At 41.4% G+C, this 22,755-nt stretch overlaps 1 protein-coding gene across 1 annotated transcript in view; it reads left to right on the forward strand.

Annotated features, from left to right (window-relative positions):
* The window catches only part of DDX10 (DEAD-box helicase 10), a 123,339-nt gene extending 105,936 nt beyond the window's left edge, over window positions 1-17,403 (forward strand). The window contains exon 18 of the mRNA XM_072134247.1: window positions 16,709-17,403. Coding sequence (XP_071990348.1) covers window positions 16,709-16,889 — 181 coding nt within the window. The 3' untranslated portion in view covers window positions 16,890-17,403. The remainder of the gene's footprint in view (window positions 1-16,708) is intronic.
* The last annotated feature ends 5,352 nt before the right edge of the window (window positions 17,404-22,755 follow it).

Raw genomic sequence — 22,755 nt, forward strand, 5'->3', positions numbered from 1 at the left:
TGCGATTGTTACTTATATTGGCGTTTGGTAAATAAGCTATTTGTCCCCTGATGTAATCACTTCTTGTATGTCTTTCCTCTGCATGTGACTGCTACAACTTTTTTTTTTTTTTTTAACCAGTGAGGTAGATCTTAATAAAACTATGGTACTAGACAGTGAGCCCTGATGAAATGAACCAGAAATTTCATCTCTGCCTAATAAGTCATGAAATATATTTTCCTATTAGCGAGTGCCATCTCATGACTTGAAGGAACCCGAAATGTGCAATCTGGAAATGATAACAAATGTTAATGTAATAGGAAAATACAGCCGATCCATCATCTGTACTCCGCTGCGCCATGTGACGGCGGACACGACCGCCAACGTGGGCAAGGGAGGAGGGGTTTAGTAAGAAATAGACCTTAACTTTCACACTTAAAATTAGGAAAGATGCAGAACTGCAATCAGTGTTGTGTTTAATCATACCTGCTGCCAACTTCTGATAAAGATTCCAGTCCTTCAAGTTCATTGAGGGCATGTCCTCACCCTGCTGTGATCTTAGCTCTCCGCATTAAACTGCACCGCAGCCCTTCCCCTTTGCTTTAAGTGACTACTGTAGTATTCATCAGCCACTTGGGCATGGGAGGGGGTGGGCACAGCAGTGTAAAGACGCGCCCCCAGTAAATTATTATTATTATTATTTTTTTTTATTTTTTTTAGAGTCCTGTAATACAAATACTGATATGAAAAGCTAAATGTAATCAGTGGTGGTGCTACCGATCACTTGTGTTAGAAGACCTATATACTTGAGTAGCACAAAAAATTAGCTGGAAAAAAAAATATCAAACTCTGCTTTGATTTCCAGCAGCCCTCCCCCCCCCATAGGTCCCTAGGTCTTCTCTTCGCCCATCAAAGTCGGAGCTTGGGGATGGTAGGCTATTTCCTGGGGAGCTTGGGGCTAGCTGGCTATATACTAGGGGCTTGTTGGTTGAGGGAATGGCCTGCCTATATACTGGGGGCATGGGCTGGCACCAATCCATTTCCAATCCTAGGCTTATACTCAAGTGAATAGGTTTTCCCAGTTTTTTAATGGTAAAATTAGGTACTTTGGCTTATATTTGGGGTGGCTTATACTCAAGGATATACAGTATTTCCATGGAACTAATCTGAAAAAAGGCCATGTGGCCATGGAAGAGACCATGCAGGCTTTTGGATAGGAGGACCACTGCTTCTCTGTTGTGTTTTTGGCCTATTAACCTGATATTGCAGAAATCACTAATCCATTGTATGGACATAAAAAGTAACACTGTTTTTGGAGTTACAGTATGTGACGTGTAATCTTCATTTGCTAAAATCTTCCCCTTCTATACTCTGCAGTTCTCTCTGAGCTACTGGGGAGAGACTTCTGCTCCCCACTCCATAATCTTTTTTTGAGATTCTGACACCTTTTGTGTACTTTTGTCACTCCTGCTAGCAAGATGGTAATTAGCAGAGATTTCAGAGAGTAAAGTATGTTAGGAGAGATGATAATAAGAGCCAAAGTAAGTGGAGAAAGAAGTGGAGGAGCTTAGTTGATAATTTTAGATAATATCCGAACTGTAAAGCCTCGACATCTGGCACTCAGTGGATACAACCGAGAACATCATAGACCATAAAGAGACCACTTCAAAGAGCTGACTATATTGAAACCCCATTGATCTAATATTGATTTCACAAACTTGGGAGATTTCATCCACTTTGTGGTCTTTGAAGACCTATGTAGTGAGTCCTTGCATATAAGTTACAAGGTTTCCGTAAACTTAACAGGTTAAATGTCCTCCAGACTTTATATTTGTCTTTTATATGGAACAAACGAGATTGTAATTACATATGAGGTCATTCTTTTCCTTAATTCCGTATTTTGGTACAACCTGCAAACCTTTTAAGAAAACTGTTCTCCCCGATCAATTACTTTGCGTTGCCCTTACTGTGTAGTATATTGATGAAATTCCTCCTTGGTAATGATTTGGGACAACATATAGGACTGGGGGGCAAGCTGTAGGAGTTAACTGGAGTTGGAGATGATCTTTATTTCAGGTACAATCCTATTTTCTTGCCGTATATCTCTCCCCTTCACTTGTGATTATCGCCAGCGAGTTTCCAGCAGCCCAGGAGCCGTTATTAATGCTTTTTTGCAGAGTATCTTCCAAGTCCTATAAAACTAAAGGTCATTTATAAGCTCTTGTGGAAAGCATATTAGTGACAAGCGGAGGGGCTGGGGAGCAGTTTATCTCCAGCTCTTTTTCCCCCTCTTAAAATCAAATTTATTGTTCTTGGCCTGAAGCTTTAAGAGCCGCACAATCTGAGGACGAGCTGCAGCTACTCCCGTGTCCATGAGAAATGGATATTCCTTGTTGAAGGGTAATGGCTTTAAAGCACTTTTACTTTTGGGGTATTTAGCCCTAATGTGAATATTCTCCGACAGTGCAGTGATTTGATTATTCTCTGTGGACCCATGTTAGTGTTTTTCACTGATATAAGCTGGTATAAGCTGTATAAAACTCAGCTCATGCTCATATTTGAACCCTTCAATAAGTGGTTTAAGGAAACCCAAAAACAGCGGATGACGCAGTGTCTGTAGGGTTTTGCGCCCGGCAGTGTCTGTAGGGTTTTGCGCCCGGCAGTGTCTGTAGGGTTTTGCGCCCGGCAGTGTCTGTAGGGTTTTGCGCCCGGCAGTGTCTGTAGGGTTTTGCGCCCGGCAGTGTCTGTAGGGTTTTGCGCCCGGCAGTGTCTGTAGGGTTTTGCGCCCGGCAGTGTCTGTAGGGTTTTGCGCCCGGCAGTGTCTGTAGGTTTGAAGACTATGTAGAGTCAGAACTTTGTATTCAATGTCAATCTTTCAGCTCCGAGTCATTGGTGAAGGATTGATCAGTGTGGTAGATAACTTTACCAATCAACATCCTTTGTTACCTGGGAAGTTCCCCAAGAAGGTGAGTTCTAAAAAGTAAAAGACTTCTTTACAAATAATTTAGCGTTATGATCTAAATCCAATTGATAGAGAAATTTATCATAACTTAAAAGTATTGCTGAGCAGACATGTGTCCTCCATTACCCTTCCTCTTACAGAAGTTGGGGTTTTGCGTTTGGCTCAACACTTCCCACCCCAATCATGGTTCTTACCAGTGGGGGTAAACGTTTGGGTTCAGTACCCGGACCAAGCTTTTTGGTTCACCTGAACCCTACTTGAAAGCCATATAAAAAAAATTTGCGCCACAAAAGGAAGAGTTAGTAGAAGATAAGTGAGACACGAGACAGAGACTGCTTGACCTACTTTGTAAGTTTGTCTCGCCACAAGTGCGTTATCCACATAAGTACTGGTCAGTACTCTTCTATCATGTCTTATATGTTCCTTCAGAAGCTCATCTAGAGATTTATGGAGCAGATTCTCCTCTCCTTTCCTCTGTGCAGTTTTTGGTAGACATCTCAGTAGCTTGTCTCCACCCTCCAGCTTGGAGACAACTGTGAATTAGAGCAAATATTTGGGCTACAAGTCATACACTGGCCATAAATGGTCTTAGTCCTCTCGTGTGTCTTTATGTAGACCCACTAGAGAGATCTTTTGACTTCTCTCTGCCTGTAAGCTTAGTACCCCTTTAAATTATAGCCATAAATGGTCCATCGTGGTCCATCTCAGTTGAATGTGTTTTTACTTGTTCCTTTTTTCCCCTCTTATTCCCCTCCGTTTGTATTTATTTCCATGCACTTATTCTTACCGAACTCTACGTACAATCTGGACTGACTTACATCCGCTCACTTAATTGTCAATGGGCATATTCAATAATAAAGCACATAATGAAGCATAAATTATAACAATAAACTATAATTGTGTGTAGCAGAGTATTATATTCTACTATTCACAAACCTTGCCCATCATCGTAACATGATTATCTTATTACCCATAAATCCTTCATAGCAGATTTGCTGAATGTGTAGATGTTTGTTTTCCTATTATTCCTAGTTATTTATATTCATGCACCACTGCGTGAGGCTCATTCACATACTGCTGTCGTGAAGCAGAGACCTCCGTAAAGTTTTACTTACAGGAATGAACTGAATTGGTTACATTTTTGAGACCCCTTATGGAAAGTCATTACAGACAGTCCCTGGGTTATGTACAAGAGCTTACAGTCTATGGGGATGAGGAGGTGACACAAGACTGTAATCTTTTGTGTCACCCCTTCATCCTCTTTGACTATAATCACTTGTGTCACCTGCTTCATCCTCATAGATTGTAAGCTCTTGTGTCACCCCCTCATCCCCATAGACTGTAAGCTCTTGTGTCACCCCCTCATCCCCATAGACTGTAAGCTCTTGTGTCACCCCTCATCCTCATAGACTATAAGCTCTTGTGTCACCCCCTCATCCTCATAGACTGTAAGCTCTTGTGTCACCCCCTCATCCTCATAGACTGTAAGCTCTTGTGTCACCCCCCCATCCTCATAGACTGTAAGCTCTTGTGTCACCCCCCCATCCTCATAGACTGTAAGCTCTTGTGTCACCCCCCCATCCTCATAGACTGTAAGCTCTTGTGTCACTCCCCAATCCTCATAGACTGTAAGCTCTTGTGTCACCCCCCCATCCTCATAGACTGTAAGCTCTTGTGTCACCCCCTCATCCTCATAGACTGTAAGCTCTTGTGTCACCCCCTCATCCTCATAGACTGTAAGCTCTTGTGTCACCCCCCCATCCTCATAGACTGTAAGCTCTTGTGTCACCCCCCCATCCTCAGTCTGTATGTCACTCCTATTGTTCCATATGACTGTTTGTTCTGTGTAATGTAATATTATATTTGTACATGTCCCCTGTGATTTGTAAAGCTACAGAATACGATGGCGCTATATAAATAAAGATTATTATCAACAGGATCATTGTAGGACATGATAGAGAATTGATGACTAGGGCTGATTGGGTTGTGATAAAAAGAACCTTTCGTTCCGTTCCTTTGCCCCCTCCATTCTCTGTAGACTATGTCAGCTGACATGGAGTTGAGTAAATCCTCCTCTAGTAGAGGGATTCAAGACAACGTGGGGTTGGACAATAGTTAGGAAGACAGAAGCCTTTTCTCCGGTGAGTTTCTCACTCGCGTCATTCGTGCTATTGTCACTTACGTAAGTGATGATTTTTAGAAACCTGTTACAATGTCTTATCTCATTAACAGGGGCATAGATTTTTTTTTTTTTTTACGAAAAATATTGTAATTTGCTAAATATTCCAAATCGATTCTCCTACTTGTGGCAAAAAAAATATTGTTCCTTTCGGGTCATTAGCATATCATTTAGAATCGGCAAGCCATTTATCAGACGTCCACTTATATGAAGCTATGGAACGGATAAGATTTACGACCTAGGGGAAATTCTGGAAAATTTCCAGATGTCAATGTATGAACAATAACTTTCCGAGTAACGAGAATCTTTAAATATCTTTTCCATTGTTCCCTTTAAATCGGGGGCCTAAATTGTTGGCTCATTAGACTATGAATCGTTGTCCGGTGTCAATATGACCTTTAATAACTAGTCCAGAGAGAGGCAGAACTGGAGGTATTCCCGGGTATTTTATCTTCACTCCATTGACCGCTCCGGTTAATTATAAGACGTCCAACGCAACGCTTTATTATTTTTTAGTATTAATTGAGAGGCATATGGGAGGTTAAGATTGTGATTAATAACAATGGCTGCAGCATTGACGTGAAACCTTCGTTTATTAATGGGATGACCATGGGAAGAAGACCTTGTATCTGGATAGGCATTATTAACATATTTATGCAAATTTTGGATCTGAAATGGACCAGTCCCGGAATGGAAATTGGTGTACTGGAGAGTTGTTAGAGATTTGTGATTATTGAGACTAAATAAGTATATACTCGAGTATATAACTCGGCTTATACGCCCGCGGCTGGCTATATACTGGGGCAAGGGGCTGGCTATATACTGGGGCAAGGGGCTGGCTATATACTGGGGCAAGGGGCTGGCTATATACTGGGGCAAGGGGCTGGCTATATACTGGGGCAAGGGGCTGGCTATATACTGGGGCAAGGGGCTGGCTATATACTGGGGCAGGGGGCTGGCTATATACTGGGGCAGGGGGCTGGCTATATACTGGGGCAGGGGGCTGGCTATATACTGGGGCAGGGGGCTGGCTATATACTGGGGCAGGGGGCTGGCTATATACTGGGGCAGGGGGCTGGCTATATACTGGGGCAGGGGGCTGGCTATATACTGGGGCAGGGGGCTGGGTATATACTGGGGCAGGGGGCTGGCTATATACTGGGGCAGGGGGCTGGCTATATACTGGGGCAGGGGGCTGGCTATATACTGGGGCAGGGGGCTGGCTATATACTGGGGCAGGGGGCTGGCTAATATACTGGGGCAGGGGGCTGGCTATATACTGAGGGGCAGGTGCTTACTATATACTATAGGACAGGGTCCGGCAGGCTATATACTGGGGAGGCTGTGACCAATGCATTTTCCACCCTCGCCTTATACTTGACTCAATAGGTTCCCAGGTTTTTGTGGTAAAATGAGCGGCCTCGGCTTATACTTGGGTCGGCTTATACTCGAGTATATACGGTATATATTTTTAGATAAATATAGTGTTGGTTTGCCATTAGATCTAGTTTTGGAACAGTTTGAAGGAACACTCCACCCAAAACTAAAGGTTCACTTAGTCGGCATAAAGGTATTGTGTGTGTCAGTCTCCCGCCTCTTTTCTCGGTCCCATATATTGGGATAGCTGCTTATCAGTACTGTGCATCTTCATTTATGATGGGCTGTATCACACAGGCTCTCCACAGGTAGAAGAAATATCTATCACAGTTAATAACATTTAGACCGGTTTATGTCTCACAGCCTCCCTGACTATATACCTATGCTGTAAATAATACATATAAAAGTCACAGCATACTCCCAACTAACATAGATTAGAGTCTCTTAATGGTTATGGGATTGACTGCTGAGGCATCATGAGATTGGTAGCATACTATAGAAGAGATATAAAAGACAGTAGAGGACATCTTAAAGTTAAGGTATTTTTTTTTAATCTGGAAAGAGTTTATACTATATAAGAGTGCATAAAAGAAAGGGGGCAGAGAGAGGGAAAGTTTTCCCTGGAGGTCTAAATTTAATTAAAAGTATTAGGAAAAAAAAAATCAATTTTTTTCCAGTTTCCTATCCCATTAGTAGCTTTCTATTGATTATTTAGTCCTGGGGTCATGATAAGGGACTTTGTAGGATTAGAAAAAATAGCTATTCCTTCTTAAGACCAATATGGAAGATAGCAGCATGTTTTTCTTTACCTGAACTTCCCTTTAAATGACAACTTTTGGATTAACATTTGATGACACTTTCCCAAGGCTAATAATCCATCCGTGTTTGGCTTCAAAATGTAATTTCTCTATGGGGCATACATATTTAGGGTCGTGGACATATTATTTAAGGGAAAACCTTAAGACTGGGTGACGCAGAATGAAGACCTAATTTGCTTCAAATTTTGAAGGTTTCTGAACCTCTAATTATATTGTAGAAGACTTCAGACTCTATTTAAATCAGTGAAAAATCTGAGAAACTTATATCAGTGGCTTCGAGAAGTGGGAACTCCACCAATGACTTGAACATGGAGAACCAGTAATCATTATGGGGTGGGATTATTTGGCCTTAAACAAGCTCAAGTTGTTCTGGTTTGTCGTGGCTTGGTCAGACGTGAAATTGGTAAGTTTCCATCCTTCACTAGCGGTGTTCCAATTCTGTTATCTGAGTGTGTTACACGCCTGATACACATTGAAAATAATGCTTACACATGAAACAAACGCTGTATCAGGCGCTGGGACAGGGGACAGAAGGGTGTGCCAGGCGGTCGGATGTTGTCGGAGCAGAACATGTCCGGCACTGACCAACAGCGTCGGAGAAAACGAGAGTCCCGGAAAAGGTTAATATTTTGTGGGGATTTTTGCTTGGACAACCCCTTTAAGAATAGCTACACTTTCTCTATCATGATTTGATAGTAGCCTCAATTTTTTGACCACCCTGAAATATAAAGGTGCCCTTTATCAACTTTTATATGAGGGGTTTTAATGCCCAAATCATCAAAACCAATCAATATCAATGTGCAACCTCATTGGCGTTTAGAGTCCTAGGGGTGTGTCCTAGGGGGTGTGTTTATTTAAATAATTATATATTGTATTGAAATGGTGTCTTAATTCAAGCTAATTTTAAGGGTGGACACTTGTATATAGAAAGTGTTCGACAGACCCCAGAGATCTGTTTGAGCACATATAGCGAACCCCTTTTAAAAACAGAATTTTTTATATGGTACAAAAGTAGGCACTGGTTCCTGTTCTATTAACTTGTTGTAATTTATTTTGTGAACATGTGTTAATTTTTATTTATTTTTTTTACTTCTAATACTATCATTTTTTATTTCGGGCCAAATTTTTAGCACCGTTCGTTCAAAATTTTTTTTTTTGGTCATTTTGTGCGGTCAAACAATGGCCAGAGCGAAGCCTTTCACAACACAATATATTTTCATTAGTGTTTTGACAGTAACTTAGGAAGAAGCTGCACTGAGCGTTATGAAAGACACCGCAGTAATTAATCTTCATTAGGATTGTTGCCTCGGCCTTGTAAATTAAAATTTATTATCTGAAAATAAGATTGTGGCACAGTGTGTTTGATTATCCAAATGCCAATATTTTGGAGTTGACTCTCTCTCTTTTTTAGACTCAAAAATCTGTTGGGCAGATGTTTTAATACAAGCCGACTAATTATTCATCCCGGTTTATAGGGAAGGCGGCACCCAGCGCACCTTATAATGACCGGAGTATCTGCGAAGAGTAAAATATCACATCTAACTTCCAAAATATACTAAATCTACTAAATATACTAGTTCATTTTAAAGGGGTTAGGGCCTAACTTGCTGATCGGTGAGAACGAGGGGGCCCAATGGAGTCCCAGATATTAATGGAACGGACGAGTCACTGAGATCAACAGCAACAGAGGAGACGGCCACATCCTGAATTATTATGAATTTGACCAAACTGTCTTAAAGGAAACCTACCACGAGGAATCTATTATCTGAAGTAGATCTGATGGTAGATTCCTCCTGCCTTCGTCTGCCCTAATCTGTAATTTAATAATCCTGGAATCTAACTTGTTAAAAACTTTATTTTAGCAATATGTAAATTAACTGCAGAGGCTCCAGGGGCGTGTACTAGCCTGGCCGGGCACTGGGAGCTAAGGCTACTCCACGCCCCTGTAGCCTCTGCAGTTAATTTACATATTACTTCAAATCATTTTTTTTTTAACAAGTTAGGTTCCGGGATTATTAAATTACAGATTAGGGCAGGAGTAATCTATTGCCAGATCTACCTAGATTCCTCATGGTAGGTTTCTCTTAAAGGAATTGTAGCAAGTTTGCAAGTTATCCTTTATGCACAGCAAGCTGATTGGTTAGCGTCTAACTCCTTGGACCCCCAGCTATCATGAGCACGGGACCCTCAACTATATGGATAACAGAAGTCTGTTCTCATTTATTGAGCATGTGTCCTGCTGCTCCATTCAATACTATGGGATTGTAGGAAATTGCTGAGCACTGTGCTCAAGATGCTATTCAGTTGTTATTGGATTGGTGGAGGTCCAAACAGTTGGATTCACTTGCTACCCCTTATCCTGTGCATAGGGGACAAATATCAACTTGGTAAAACCAAGAGTTTGAGAGCATTTAGAACACTGTTGCCATGTCTCCTTAGGTTGTGTATTGTACTATCATTCACTACAGTTTAGTAAAGCCCACAGACAGGGGGTGCTGTTTTTGGAATTGAACCGCCATATTTTTATTTTGTACATCTCTTAGACCCCCCCAACCACAACTTTAAATTAAATTGATGGTTGATGTGTCCTAATGAGAAGTTTCTGAGGAACTTTTTTTTATTATAACTCTATACTGCAATTGCAGAAATATAGTTATAAAAATTATGCTAATTACCCTGGGACGCTCGTATCCCGAGACTACATCACCCGAGTGCCTAAGGGAGCCTCTGATTTTCAGTCATGCACTCCCCACTCCCCCTGCTGTGCTAGAAGCAGATGACCGGCAGGACCAGGCGGGACCGCTAGCGCTATGGGGTGGGGTGCATAAATTAAAATAGGCTCCCTAAAACGCTTTGGTGACCCAGGGTAATTAGCATAATTTTATGGCATATAGAGATTTAATAAAAGAAGTTCTGAAGAACATTGTTATATTTATAATCACTTCGAATTCGTCTTATGTAGTTTACACGTAATTTGGACGGTGTTGCTGCTTTTGGCCATAAACACCAGTTTGTCCCCTATTCGATGTTTGCCATATGCATGTCATCAATCAGAAGCATTTGGTGTCTCGTGTACTTCGAAGTCAAGGATGTAACTTGATCGTCCCCTCCTTTTAAGGGCCTGATCATGTGTGCAAGGGGCCCCATTCTTGCGATTGGTAGCGGTCCCAATAGTTTCTTCCCCAATGATCAGACCCTTACTCCATCTTTGCCAGGGGGACATTTCAAGATGAGCAAATGTGCCCTCTTAAGAGAAATGGCTGTCCAGCATAGAGCCGCTTTAAAAAATACATGGTGTTTTTCACACGCTACAGCACATTCGGGATGAAAGATTTCATGCTCAACTTTCTTTTTATTGCCTGGGAGCCGCAGAGTTATAATAGGACAAAAGAAATTAAGGAATCAAAAAATTGGTTTAGAAATAAAACCGGAGGCGATGATAATAAAGAGAGAGTACAACGGCAAAAGTTTATGTACAGTGTAGAGAAAAATGCTGTTGTCGGACAATAAGGGGCATTGAGGTCACAGTTTTGCGGTAAATATACGGTTCTCTTCTTTGTATTATGTGAGACCTCTTCTCTACAATCCTGGGAATTTGTCTAACTTTGTTGACCCAAACAATTCCAAACAATTTTTTAGAAAAACAGCTGCCTGTTCCTCAAATTAAGCCACCAAAGTTTGCTTGTTGACGTGTGGACCCCCATGATCCTCAGAGTATGAATTAGACCAAGTTACAGTACCCTGCATGGCCACATAATCAGACACAAGCACGTTCGTTCTGACTTACCTGCCTTATGTAACTCTGGGATTTTTTTGTCCCAAATTAGAAATAATGAACTGAACTCCCCGTGTCAGTGCAATTCAGCGGTTCCACATTTGGACTATTAAGTCCCACAGACATTCGAAGTAGTTGTGTTAGAACAAACTCTTTGCTTTATGGCAGCTGCAATGAACAGTAGTTTTTGGTTGGAAAAGTGTCCCTGGACTAATAGTCGTCAGAAAGGGACAACGTTTTGACTCTTCCGAGAGATGAGTCGGGAGTAGAACTTAATAGTATCATTGGCCTGCCTTATCTTGACTTCCAAGATGACGGATGTTAAAGGGGTTGGCTAACACCAAAGAAGTTAGCAATTATGGCTGAACCCCTATAAATCTCTATAGGTCGTGCTAATAATGTGATGAGACTGCTTACCCAGTGCTTGTCTACACAACAAATTTAAGTAAACCACAGAAATTGAAATGTATCTTTCTATGGATGGTCAGCGTTGGTGTTCCCGCTCAGCAGTATATTGGTAAGTGGAGCTTTATTACACTACCCATGGTCAGACAAGGAGCTTTTTGTAAGAAAGGAGCCATGTATTTCAACCTCTGGACAACCCCTTCAATTTCAACACAAGTCGAAACCATTCGTGTCCTCACTGGGGACTTCTTGTTTGATATCTTAACACCATTTTTGACAGTTTCAGAAAGTTACGCAGTAGAAGAATCGGGAGGGCATTGTTTTCTGGCCTTTACCTCCTGCTCGCTGCCCTCTGTTGGCATCCTTACTCGCTCTACTTGACACCTTAACGCTTTATTAGTTATAATTCATTAAAGTAAAATGACGCAGCTTGGGATGAGGAGACATCTGGAGCAATGGAATAAAATAAGATTTTAACACTTCTTAATTAAAACCCCAGCTTGTCAAAGTGAAAGGAGCGGGTAAAAATAGAACTTTCTTGGAGTATAACACAATTAGATATACAATGATGAGTGGTGGAACTGATCTGCAGATTAGATTTCCCGGATGCTGCACAGCTGCTCACTTCCCAGTTACAAAGGTGAGAGAGTCATTGTGACCACCGGTCTAAAGTCGTGTTAGAACTTGAGTAAATCAAGTATTTTATCTCCAAGAATTGGCCTTTCTCTTTCCATCTAGGATGATGTGTGAAGTGACCACATTCTTCTGTCTAACTTTATGTACATTTCTTTTTTTTTATTTTAAAACAGTTTTTCCAATTTCCCCCTATTTTTCCTAATCGGTCCCTGTCCACAGGGGCCAATGTGCACCTATAATGGTAACCTGAAAATAACTGTGTACAGACCTTGTGTCATGGGTGCTCCTCAGTGTGCCCCCGGCCCCGTCGCGGCTCTCACCTCTCCTGGATCCAGCACTGGCACCGACAGGCCAGCAAGCTCGTCCCCCGCCTCCTAGAGCGCGCGCAGAATTCCGGAGATCGCACCTATAATTGGCGCTGGCTGGCTTCCAATAAAGTCTCAGCCTTTTCCTGTCTTCCCTGCCGAATCTTTGTGCCTCATAGCCTTAGAGAAAGCTTTACTGATGCCCTGTGCAATTATCCTTATTTCCCATTGTGACCTCAATTCCGTTCCTGTATTCGCTCCTGTGCTGCCCTTCCTGACCTTCTGCTACGTCCCCCGACTCGGATCCTGTGCTGCCTGTCTTGACCTCTTACATGTCCACGACCACGGGTTTGCCTTACGACTTTGTACTTCACCTTGGCCGCCACCGCGGACAACGTTGCGCCTGTGGAACAACCTGGTGGTACCACACCACAGCAAATCCAACCCGTTTTGCAGCGGGCTCTGGTGACACCAGGTGCCACTTAGACTCCAGTCCTAGGTGTCGGCTTATGTCATCATCCGCGGTGGTCCAGAGGATTCACTACGATTGATCCTGACACCTTGATAAATACCATCCCCCACCCTCCATTGTCGTTGGGAGTTTGGAAAATTTTCCATTAAAACAGGGCAGTCATAATTATTTCTTGGCAATATGACGTTTCTTCTCTTACATAGGACAATAGACTTTCACAAATCTATTTTAACTATTCATCGGTTCTGTCATCGTGCTTGAGGCTTAATAGATAACACCCCCTTCCAATTTTCGCTTTCCTTGGCTTCAATCCTCTTCGCTTTTTCTTATGGTGCATTTTATGTGTTGATCTTGTTAAAGGAGTTTTCCCATCTAGATTGACAATATTTTTGAGTCCTACCCCCAGGACCTGCACCTTGGGCTCGGGAATCGGGTTCAGCTCACCCCTTCGCCCCCATTCACAGCTGGACTGAATGGAGAGTGTGCCATGCACAGCAAGCTTCTTTCCATATAGTTCTATGGAAGTGCAGTAGATATTTTTGGATGCAGTTTAATGGAGGCTGGCCGCGCTTGTGTGGCTCACTCTCCATTCAGCCCGGCAGCGGGAACATGGTCAGCGGAGGTAGGTGCGGGTTCCAGAGGTAGAATCCATATTAATCATTTACAGTATTTATGAAACTTCTTGTTTTTATAGTAGATAAATGTTATTTTCATCCATAGGAAGTCTGTCTAATCTGTGGATTTGACCCCAAATTTTTTTTTCTGACTGTGAAATCGATACAAATTCCACATGGATAATGTGATCCGACTTACGCTTTTTTTTTTTTTGCATGTTTTTTACCAGTTTTTTTGTGTTTAAAAATCTGGATAGTTCAGTCTTCTGCATATCGTCAACCAAAACCAAAATAATGGGTAGTTAGTTAGTAGAGACGAGAGGACTGTAACTTTAGGTTCTGCAGCTCCGCCTTACTCTGTTGCTTGACGGTCGGGAAGCTTTACGACGGTTCACCAAGTGTTCTCCTGGCCAATCACATCCATACCTAGTTGTTAGGGACATAAAGCTGCTTGATGGGACCCTCTGCAGACCATCAAGCAACATATCTGGGTTAGACGGAGCTGCCAAATGGAGGAGGACTAACCTAAAGTTGTGGTCCATTCATCTCTTCTGGTCAGTTATATAGAGGTCTTGTCATGAGTTAGGATTTTAATATTACCAGTGTATCAATAAACCACCAAACTATTAACTCTATCCGTTACTAGTGACAGTCTCATTACGCGAAGATCTGAAGCCTTTCCTCTTCCCCCTCTTACTGTAAAGGTGAAGGGAGCCAAATAGATCACTCAAAGTAATTGTCTGCGTGCGCATTAGCACAGATTGCTTCATGATGATCATTCGGGGAATTGAACCTCTAGCGATTCCCTGACTTATTTATCTATGACTCCACATGTAGCCACTTAATAGATAATCATTCATTAGAGGACATTTCAGCCTAATTGACATCTGCAAAGTGTTGAGAGTCATTTATAAGCTACAGATCTGATTAGCCAGAGACTGATACATCCGCCATGTAAATCCAGGTACTTCTCGTCATCCCTGCTTGTATAAGTTCTCCTGGAGAGATCCGGTATGAAGCGACGGCGTAGGTGGTTGTTGTAGCTGCGTTCATAATTGGAAGACTTTGCCGGTGTTAAATTGATGATGTTTATGTTGTGGCCGGTGAACCATGTTATATAAAAGGCCCTGGCGGCGCGCGCTCGTAGACGCACAATTTATATTTCATGTGTCACTAACTTTCAAAGGCGACAAGTTCACACAAAATAAAATGTGTAATTATTCCCAAGTTTTCTCATTTCTTCTGAATCATTTAACTGTATAGAAATATGGAATACATTAAACATAGATGTACAAACGTCGCACACACGCTGGGGCAATTTTTCAAACTTCACCAGTTCTCTACAAAGAAAAGTGTTTTTTTCCACTCCCGGTTTGTGATGGATTTTTACAGAATTTCGAAACCACAGATTAGGCGCACAAGTTTTTTGTATAGGGAGACACCATTTTTAACGTAAAATGTGACGCAGTTAGAACAAGGATAACACCGATTGTGGTGGGATGTGTGTGAGGTGCAGGGTGTGACTCTTCTCTTCCCCACTGACTTCATAGCTTATTTCTATACAAAGTTCCAAATTTTAGAAAATTAAAGGATGTCCTTGTGATTCCATCACTATCCTGACTAACTGGATGGTGTAGACCAGTGATGGTGAACCTTTTAGAGATCGAGTGCGCAAAATAAGACCCAAAACACACTAGCTATTCCCAAAGTGCCGACACAGCAATTTAAGCGGTAACAAACTTATTGCTACCAGAATCTTTGAGCTCCTATCCAACCCTATCCACACCTTCACACTCTTCGGACAGGACCAAGCAGCACAGGAGGGGTGACCTTAAAATAGCAGGGCACTACCTGGACTGCCTGAGACTGCTGGTGCCATGGCAAACTCTGTGCCTGGTAGACTGCCAGCGTGCCAACAGAAAGGTCCCTGAGTGCCATCTCTGGCACCAGTGCCATAGGTTCGCCACCACTGGTGTAGACTTTTGGACCTAAATCTTCACAACAGGAGCCCCCTAGGCTCACACAGTGTAAATGTTTGATCTCACTCTTTGCATGATGCATACATGAAGTAGCAAATGCATTCATTTTAAAATCGTTAACAATACAAAAGAAATTGGTATGGTTACGTCTTTGTTTGCTACATTTTTTTTTTGTAAGGTACAGCTGAGTCTAAGTCTCAGTTTGATTCTGGGTCTTGCTAGTCTGAATACTGGTGTTTTTCCTTTTCTGTCCGCCTTTATGTGTACAACACCCATCTGTCTCCTGCATACTCTCTGCTCACTACTAGTTTGCTCCCATTACCTACCTTTATGATGATGGAGTACCGATCCAATCACCTTCTGGACCAGAGCTATGATTTCTCATATAAGGTCTTGTGGTTCTGTATCTTAGCTTGCTATTGTCTTGTACTTGGCTAGCTGTTTTAATCTGTCCTTCTATATTTTGGTGTGTTTACCCTTTGCTTATATTCTTGACTATCTGTTTTGCCTAGTGATTTTGTACTGCATTTTCCTCTTGGTTATGACCTGTATTTCACAACTATCCCTTTCTGTTCCTATTGTCTTGCTCTCAGTGTTTATATTGTATCATAGTCGGGAAATGTTGACTCGTTGTATACCTACCACCTAAAGCAGGCTGGCAATGTAGGCAGGGACAGCTGGGAAGGAGGTTTAGTTTCAGGGCCCACTGTCTGTCTGTGCCTCTAGTCCCTTCCCTGATCCTGCATTACATATTGAACATGCAGGATAAAAAAATTATTTTACCATCTTTTTGATGAGTTTGTGCTGTCCCAGCCACCCCACATAAGAGAACATAAGATTGACACAATTTTTTGATAATAAGGAAAGTTACACATTATTAATACACATTTTTTTTAAACACAGAATGTAGCCTTTTATTCTTCCATGCAAAATCTATGTAAATATTGGTCATGCTGACGAATGTGAGCTGTATGTCGATACGTTGATGCAGATTCTAATATGAGTACATATAGCGTATTATCTTAAGAGCAAAGGATCAATTTATGCTGCTCACAGTAAATATCAGGATAAGAACATCTGATATATTCCAGCTGGATGCCTTTCTAAAAAAAAATGCCATCAAAATGACCTTCAATTGAAGACATCTTTAGTTCATTTAAGACAAAAATTTTTTTATTTATTTAATCAATTTATTTCTTTTTTCTAGTGATGATGAGGAGATGCCATCAGGAAAGAGAACCCTCACCAGCAAATCCAAGAACTCGGAAGGAAATATAATGGCTGCCAAAAAGAGAAAGACTGAGGAACCACCAGAGCCGCTAGACACAGGACTATCCCTCAGAGAGGATGAAGAACTCGTGTTGCATCTACTTGGCAATATAAGCTAAAGTCTTCATGGACCATTCTTGTTTTTTTCTAATATCAGTACAGTTTTTTAAGACCATGGATTACGTTAGAACCTCCAGTGTATGTCTTGTGCATTAAAAATGATAAGTCACTCTAAATAATAGTACGAGATCATCAAGGAACGTTATATATGGTATAAAACTAGGTAATGCATGATGGATGCTTAAAGGACATCTACCACCAAGATGAGGATTGTAAACCAAGCTCAAACTTTTTAAGGACTCAAAATCTGAAGTATGACTAAAATTGTCCATATATATATATCTCTAGGGCAGATATCTGCAATGTGAATATCCATAACTTCTTTCTGTGTGAATCCCTTGTATTTAGGGTCATTTATCCTTCTCTTGATGTATTAACCTATCACAGTCTATTGGAGGATGCAGAGTTTGATGCCTTTGGTGTTAAACTTTGGTGTGATCAGGAACGTTTTTTGTTTTTTTCATCTTCGGTTCTCTTTCACTGCCTGAAAATATATATTTAACAGAATAAAGTGGACTGATTCTTAAAAACAAAATTGCATAATTTTCTCTGTTAAATTTTTTGAACAGGAGAACCTCACATAGTATGAGATTCCCACAATAGTATCTTCAATGGTGCTATTTATATGGAGGTCATTGTACAGGGAGGGGGAGGGGATAAGCCGTGACATCATCTATTGTCAGTAGTGATGTAATGATGGGTCAGTGTTATCTATATAGAGGACATTGTACAGGAAGGGGGAGGAGATAAGCTGTGACATCATCTATTGTCAGTAGTGATGTAATGATGGGTCAGTGTTATCAATATAGAGGTCATTGTACAGGGAGGAGGAGGAGATAAGCTGTGACATCATCTATGGTCAGTAGTGATGTAATGATGGGTCAGTGTTATCTATATAGAGGTCATTGTACAGGGAGGAGGAGGAGATAAGCTGTGACATCATCTATTGTCAGTAGTGATGTAATGATGGGTCAGTGTTATCTATATAGAGGTCATTGTACAGGAAGGGGGAGGAGATAAGCTGTGACATCATCTATTGTCAGTGATGTAATGATGGGTCAGTGTTATCTATATAGAGGTCATTGTACAGGGAGGGGGAGGGGATAAGCTGTGACATCTATTGTCAGTGGTGATGTAATGATGGGTCAGTATTATCTATATAGAGGCCATTGTACAGGGAGGGGGAGGAGATAAGCTGTGACATCATCTATTGTCTGTAGTGATGTAATGATGGGTCAGTGTTATCTATATAGAGGTCATTGTACAGGGAGGGGAGGGGATAAGCTGTGACATCATCTATTGTCAGTAGTGATGTAATGATGGGTCAGTGTTATCTGTATAGAGGTCATTGTACAGGGAGGGGGAGGAGATAAGCTGTGACATCATCTATTGTCAGTAGTGATGTAATGATGGGTCAGTGTTATATATATAGAGGTCATTGTACATGAAGGGGGGTTAAGCTGTGACATAATCTATTGTCAGTAATGATGTAATGATGGGTCAGTGTTATCTATATAGAGGTCATTGTACAGGGAAGTGGAGGAGATCAGCTGTGACATCATCTATTGTCAGTAGTGATGTAATGATGGGTCAGTGTTATCTATATAGAGGTCATTGTACAGTGGGAGGAGATAAGCTGTGACATCATCTATTGTCAGTAGTGATGTAATGATGGGTCAGTGTTATATATATAGAGGTCATTGTACATGAAGGGGGGTTAAGCTGTGACATAATCTATTGTCAGTAATGATGTAATGATGGGTCAGTGTTATCTATATAGAGGTCATTGTACAGGGAAGTGGAGGAGATCAGCTGTGACATCATATATTGTCAGTAGTGATGTAATGATGGGTCAGTGTTATCTATATAGAGGTCATTGTACAGTGGGAGGAGATAAGCTGTGACATCATCTATTGTCAGTAGTGATGTAATGATGGGTCAGTGTTATCTATATAGAGGACATTGTACAGGAAGGGGGAGGAGATAAGCTGTGACATCATCTATTGTCAGTAGTGATGTAATGATGGGTCAGTGTTATCAATATAGAGGTCATTGTACAGGGAGGAGGAGGAGATAAGCTGTGACATCATCTATGGTCAGTAGTGATGTAATGATGGGTCAGTGTTATCTATATAGAGGTCATTGTACAGGGAGGAGGAGGAGATAAGCTGTGACATCATCTATTGTCAGTAGTGATGTAATGATGGGTCAGTGTTATATATATAGAGGTCATTGTACAGGGAAGTGGAGGAGATCAGCTGTGACATCATCTATTGTCAGTAGTGATGTAATGATGGGTCAGTGTTATCTATATAGAGGTCATTGTACAGAGAGGAGAAGATCAGCTGTGACATCATCTATTGTCAGTAGTGATGTAATGATGGGTCAGTGTTATCTATATAGAGGTCATTGTACAGAGAGGAGAAGATCAGCTGTGACATCATCTATTGTCAGTAGTGATGTAATGATTATGTATTATTTAAATGCGTTATTTTCTATTTTAATTTGGTTAGTAATGTAAATGAACTAATGTTGCAAAAACACCTTTAACAGAAGACCATCACTTCCTAATTCTATAAAGGACACCTACCACAAGGATGAAGGATTGTAAACCCAGCATACAGACTTACTGGTGTGTACCCCCTCTACCAGGATCTGCTCCTCTCTAAGCTTCCTATGCCCTTATTTTTAAGAAAAAAAGGCTTTAGAAATTATGCAGGCTCCATAGCTGTTTTTAGAGCTTGGAGCTCCTCAGACTCATTTGCATAATTTTAAAAGCCTTTAAAAAAAATCAGGACATTATAAGTGAAAAACAGATCAGATCCTGTCAGAGGGGGCACACACCAGTATGTCAGTGTGCTTGGTTTACAATCCTTCCTTCTGTTGGTAGATGTCCTTTAAGCCATGTGGCCAGAATGAAAGTTGCAGGATAGTATACTTTTTATTTAATATTAATAGTGACGTGGAAAATTGTGTTGAAAAATTATTAAAAAAATTCCTTTTATATATGTTTAATATATAAACTTGGATACAAAACGTAGTCTGTTTTCTGGTGGCACCTTCGAATCCCTCTCCATACAGTCCAGGTGTCTGCTGTATTATGATGCACGACCTGGTCATCACTGCTGTGATCAGGGCCCTATAATACATTTTGCAAAGTTCTCCTTTTCTTTTTTTTTTTTTTTTTTTTTTTTTTTTTTTAAAGGTATTAAGACTTATTAAAATGATCAATTAACTTATGAAGCTTAGCTGTTAGGTCAATTTCTGAAAACATTTTTTCATTATACAGTTGAGATCAAAAGGCAGTTTTCGGAGAAAAGGGCATTGGCCTAACCCAGGAACCAAAAATTTCGGCCGTTAACTAGACCATCTAATATTTGGTCTAAAGTACAGCTCCAGAGTTCTAACCTATTCCAGATACATCATGCAGTATGATATATCTGGAGGAGAAAATGCGGAGTCTAAATCTGCATTTATACATCTCTTCACTGATCAAACTTGGAGAACACTTTCAAGTTATTGGCGTTTCCTTAATTATGACAAACCAAATTTACTGGCAGCGTAACTTTACAAATTTTCACTGACTTTACTTGAACTGGGGTTCCATCTAAAGTGACTGAAACCCTCTGACAGCAGGTTGTTCAGATTAAGGCTATATGGGGGCCCTATCAGCCATAGCAAGAGAAGTTGGACGCTCCAAGTCTGTGATTTCTAGAATAATGCTTCTTTACAACATTACAATTTCATACAAGACCCCTTAGAAGGTTGGTCACTCTCGAAAGACAAATACAAGAGAGGACAGAATAATGTGTTTACTCTCCATGAGTACTTGTTTCAACAATGCAGCCGGAATTGATCGCTACTTCCGCACTGAACAGGGTAAGGATTTCTCTTTTCAATGCTTAACAGTATTTTTTCTGAAAGCCCACTTTGTGGAGACCAAAACTCTCATTGGCAGGAGGAATTAAAAGGTTAGAATCCTCTTTGCTGAGGAGCATGTCTTGCGGACGGGAGAAATGGCCCATAGTTCATTTTGGTGATGAAAACAAGTTTAATTTATTTGGATGTGATGGACAACATTGTTTGCCGAAACACTTAACTCAAAGTGTGTGAAGAAGTCAGTGAATGGGGGTGGAGGAAGTGTCATGGTTTGGGGTATGTTTTATTCAGCAGGAGTTGGACCTCTCATACAGCTATAGGGAAGAGGAAATGCAAGTGTGTACAGAATCTTTTTCAACAAAACGTGATTACTTCCTTGAGTTCTCCACTCAATCAGCCGCTACTTTTCATGCAGGACAATGACCCCTGTGAAATAGCAAAACGGGTAAAGTTCTTCCTTGAAACTGAAAACATTGAATTACTGAAATGCCCACAAATGGTGACAAAGTTATGGCCAAGAAACCCACAATAGTGACAAACCTGTGGAAGAGACTGGAAGAAGAGTGAACCAAAATCCCACCAGAGCTGTTGTTTTTTGGCAAAATGAGGTGTTATGCAGAAGTAAAACACTCTTCTAATGGCAAGTCAGAAGCTGAGATGCATGTCAGCTCTGTCCTCCCTTCAGTCTGCCTATAATGTTCCCACACAGTGCACCTCCTCCCCTGCAGCTGCCCAATTTAATAATGAATTTGGTACCATCCACAAGCCTTCTCTGCACAACGTCTCTCTAGGCTTTGACAAGGCTACAGTCGGGTCAGTGAGAAGAAGGGGGAGGTTCAGCACAACAGTATGATAGCAGGAAGAAGACTATTAACTTCTGTGTGTGCTGTGTTTCCCTCCTCCTCCTGCATGTAAGCAGCTGCTTTCTTATCGTTCTCTGTATTCCCCATCCTCCACTGTCCTGGGTAGTGTGTATAGTAGTCATAAGGCTGCATTAGATTATAGATCTATCTGTATAACAGTGCATATGTGTATTTTTGTATAGGTAAGGCCTCTTACAGACAAATTTGTGCTTTTCTGGAAGAGCATACAGCGAACACGTTGGAGAGAGGAGCAGTGATAGCTGCTGGGCTGCTAGTTCATGTGAAAGCACTCTGCATAATGGGAAGTGAGGGAAGCTGCTCTGGCCTGTTCCCTTAGCTGAGGTCACAACCAGGAAGTACCTGCCCACTTCAGGAGCAGCTGAAGATAATTTTATTAGTAGGGTTGATAGATATACCAGGCTGGATCTCAGGCTATGAAGAAACCAGGAGTATGATTTAAGTATTGTTAGAATTGTTGTCAAAGGCTCCCTCCAGCTGTGCTAAAACTATTTTTTGCCAGGTAATTTCGGAGTGACGCTTTAAGGGAATGTGTTGGTAGGCAACAAAGTGAAATAAAGTCTGTGGTACTAAAAGGGTTAAACATCATGTGCATAGGATTGGAAACCGAAAGACAAAGTGGTTGGTAGAATCCCATAAATCTGTAAATGTGTTCCTCGTCATTGAGATATCGTGTCCAGCTTGAGCACATTTTCGTCAGAAAGAGTTGGCCAACAAAAGACCGTTATGTCCCATTTATGTTCTGAACTGTCTTCTGGAATACAAGTTAGGCTGCTTGAAAACGCAAACGCAGACAAAGCCTCGCCTACCGATCGCATCGGCGTTTCTACGGGAACGGGCCGCTGGTGTTTTGCGTTAATTTAATGCAAAACACCGACGGCTTGTTCCCGATCGCAGGCGTTTCCATAGAAACGCCGATGCGACCAGGCCGTGGCCCGCCCCTGTAGGCGAGGCTTTGTCTGCGTTTGCGTTGGCACCAGCCGAAGCGGCAAAATACAGAACAAATGAGTGCTGAAAGCGGCTATCTATAATAAATGAAGGCCTTGCTGTGAGAGAACTTTAAGCTATTAGATTTACTGTACTGCAATGACACCCATCCAAAATA

This window comes from Engystomops pustulosus, chromosome 2, assembly GCF_040894005.1.
Source record: "Engystomops pustulosus chromosome 2, aEngPut4.maternal, whole genome shotgun sequence".
NCBI classification, from domain to species: domain Eukaryota; kingdom Metazoa; phylum Chordata; class Amphibia; order Anura; family Leptodactylidae; genus Engystomops; species Engystomops pustulosus.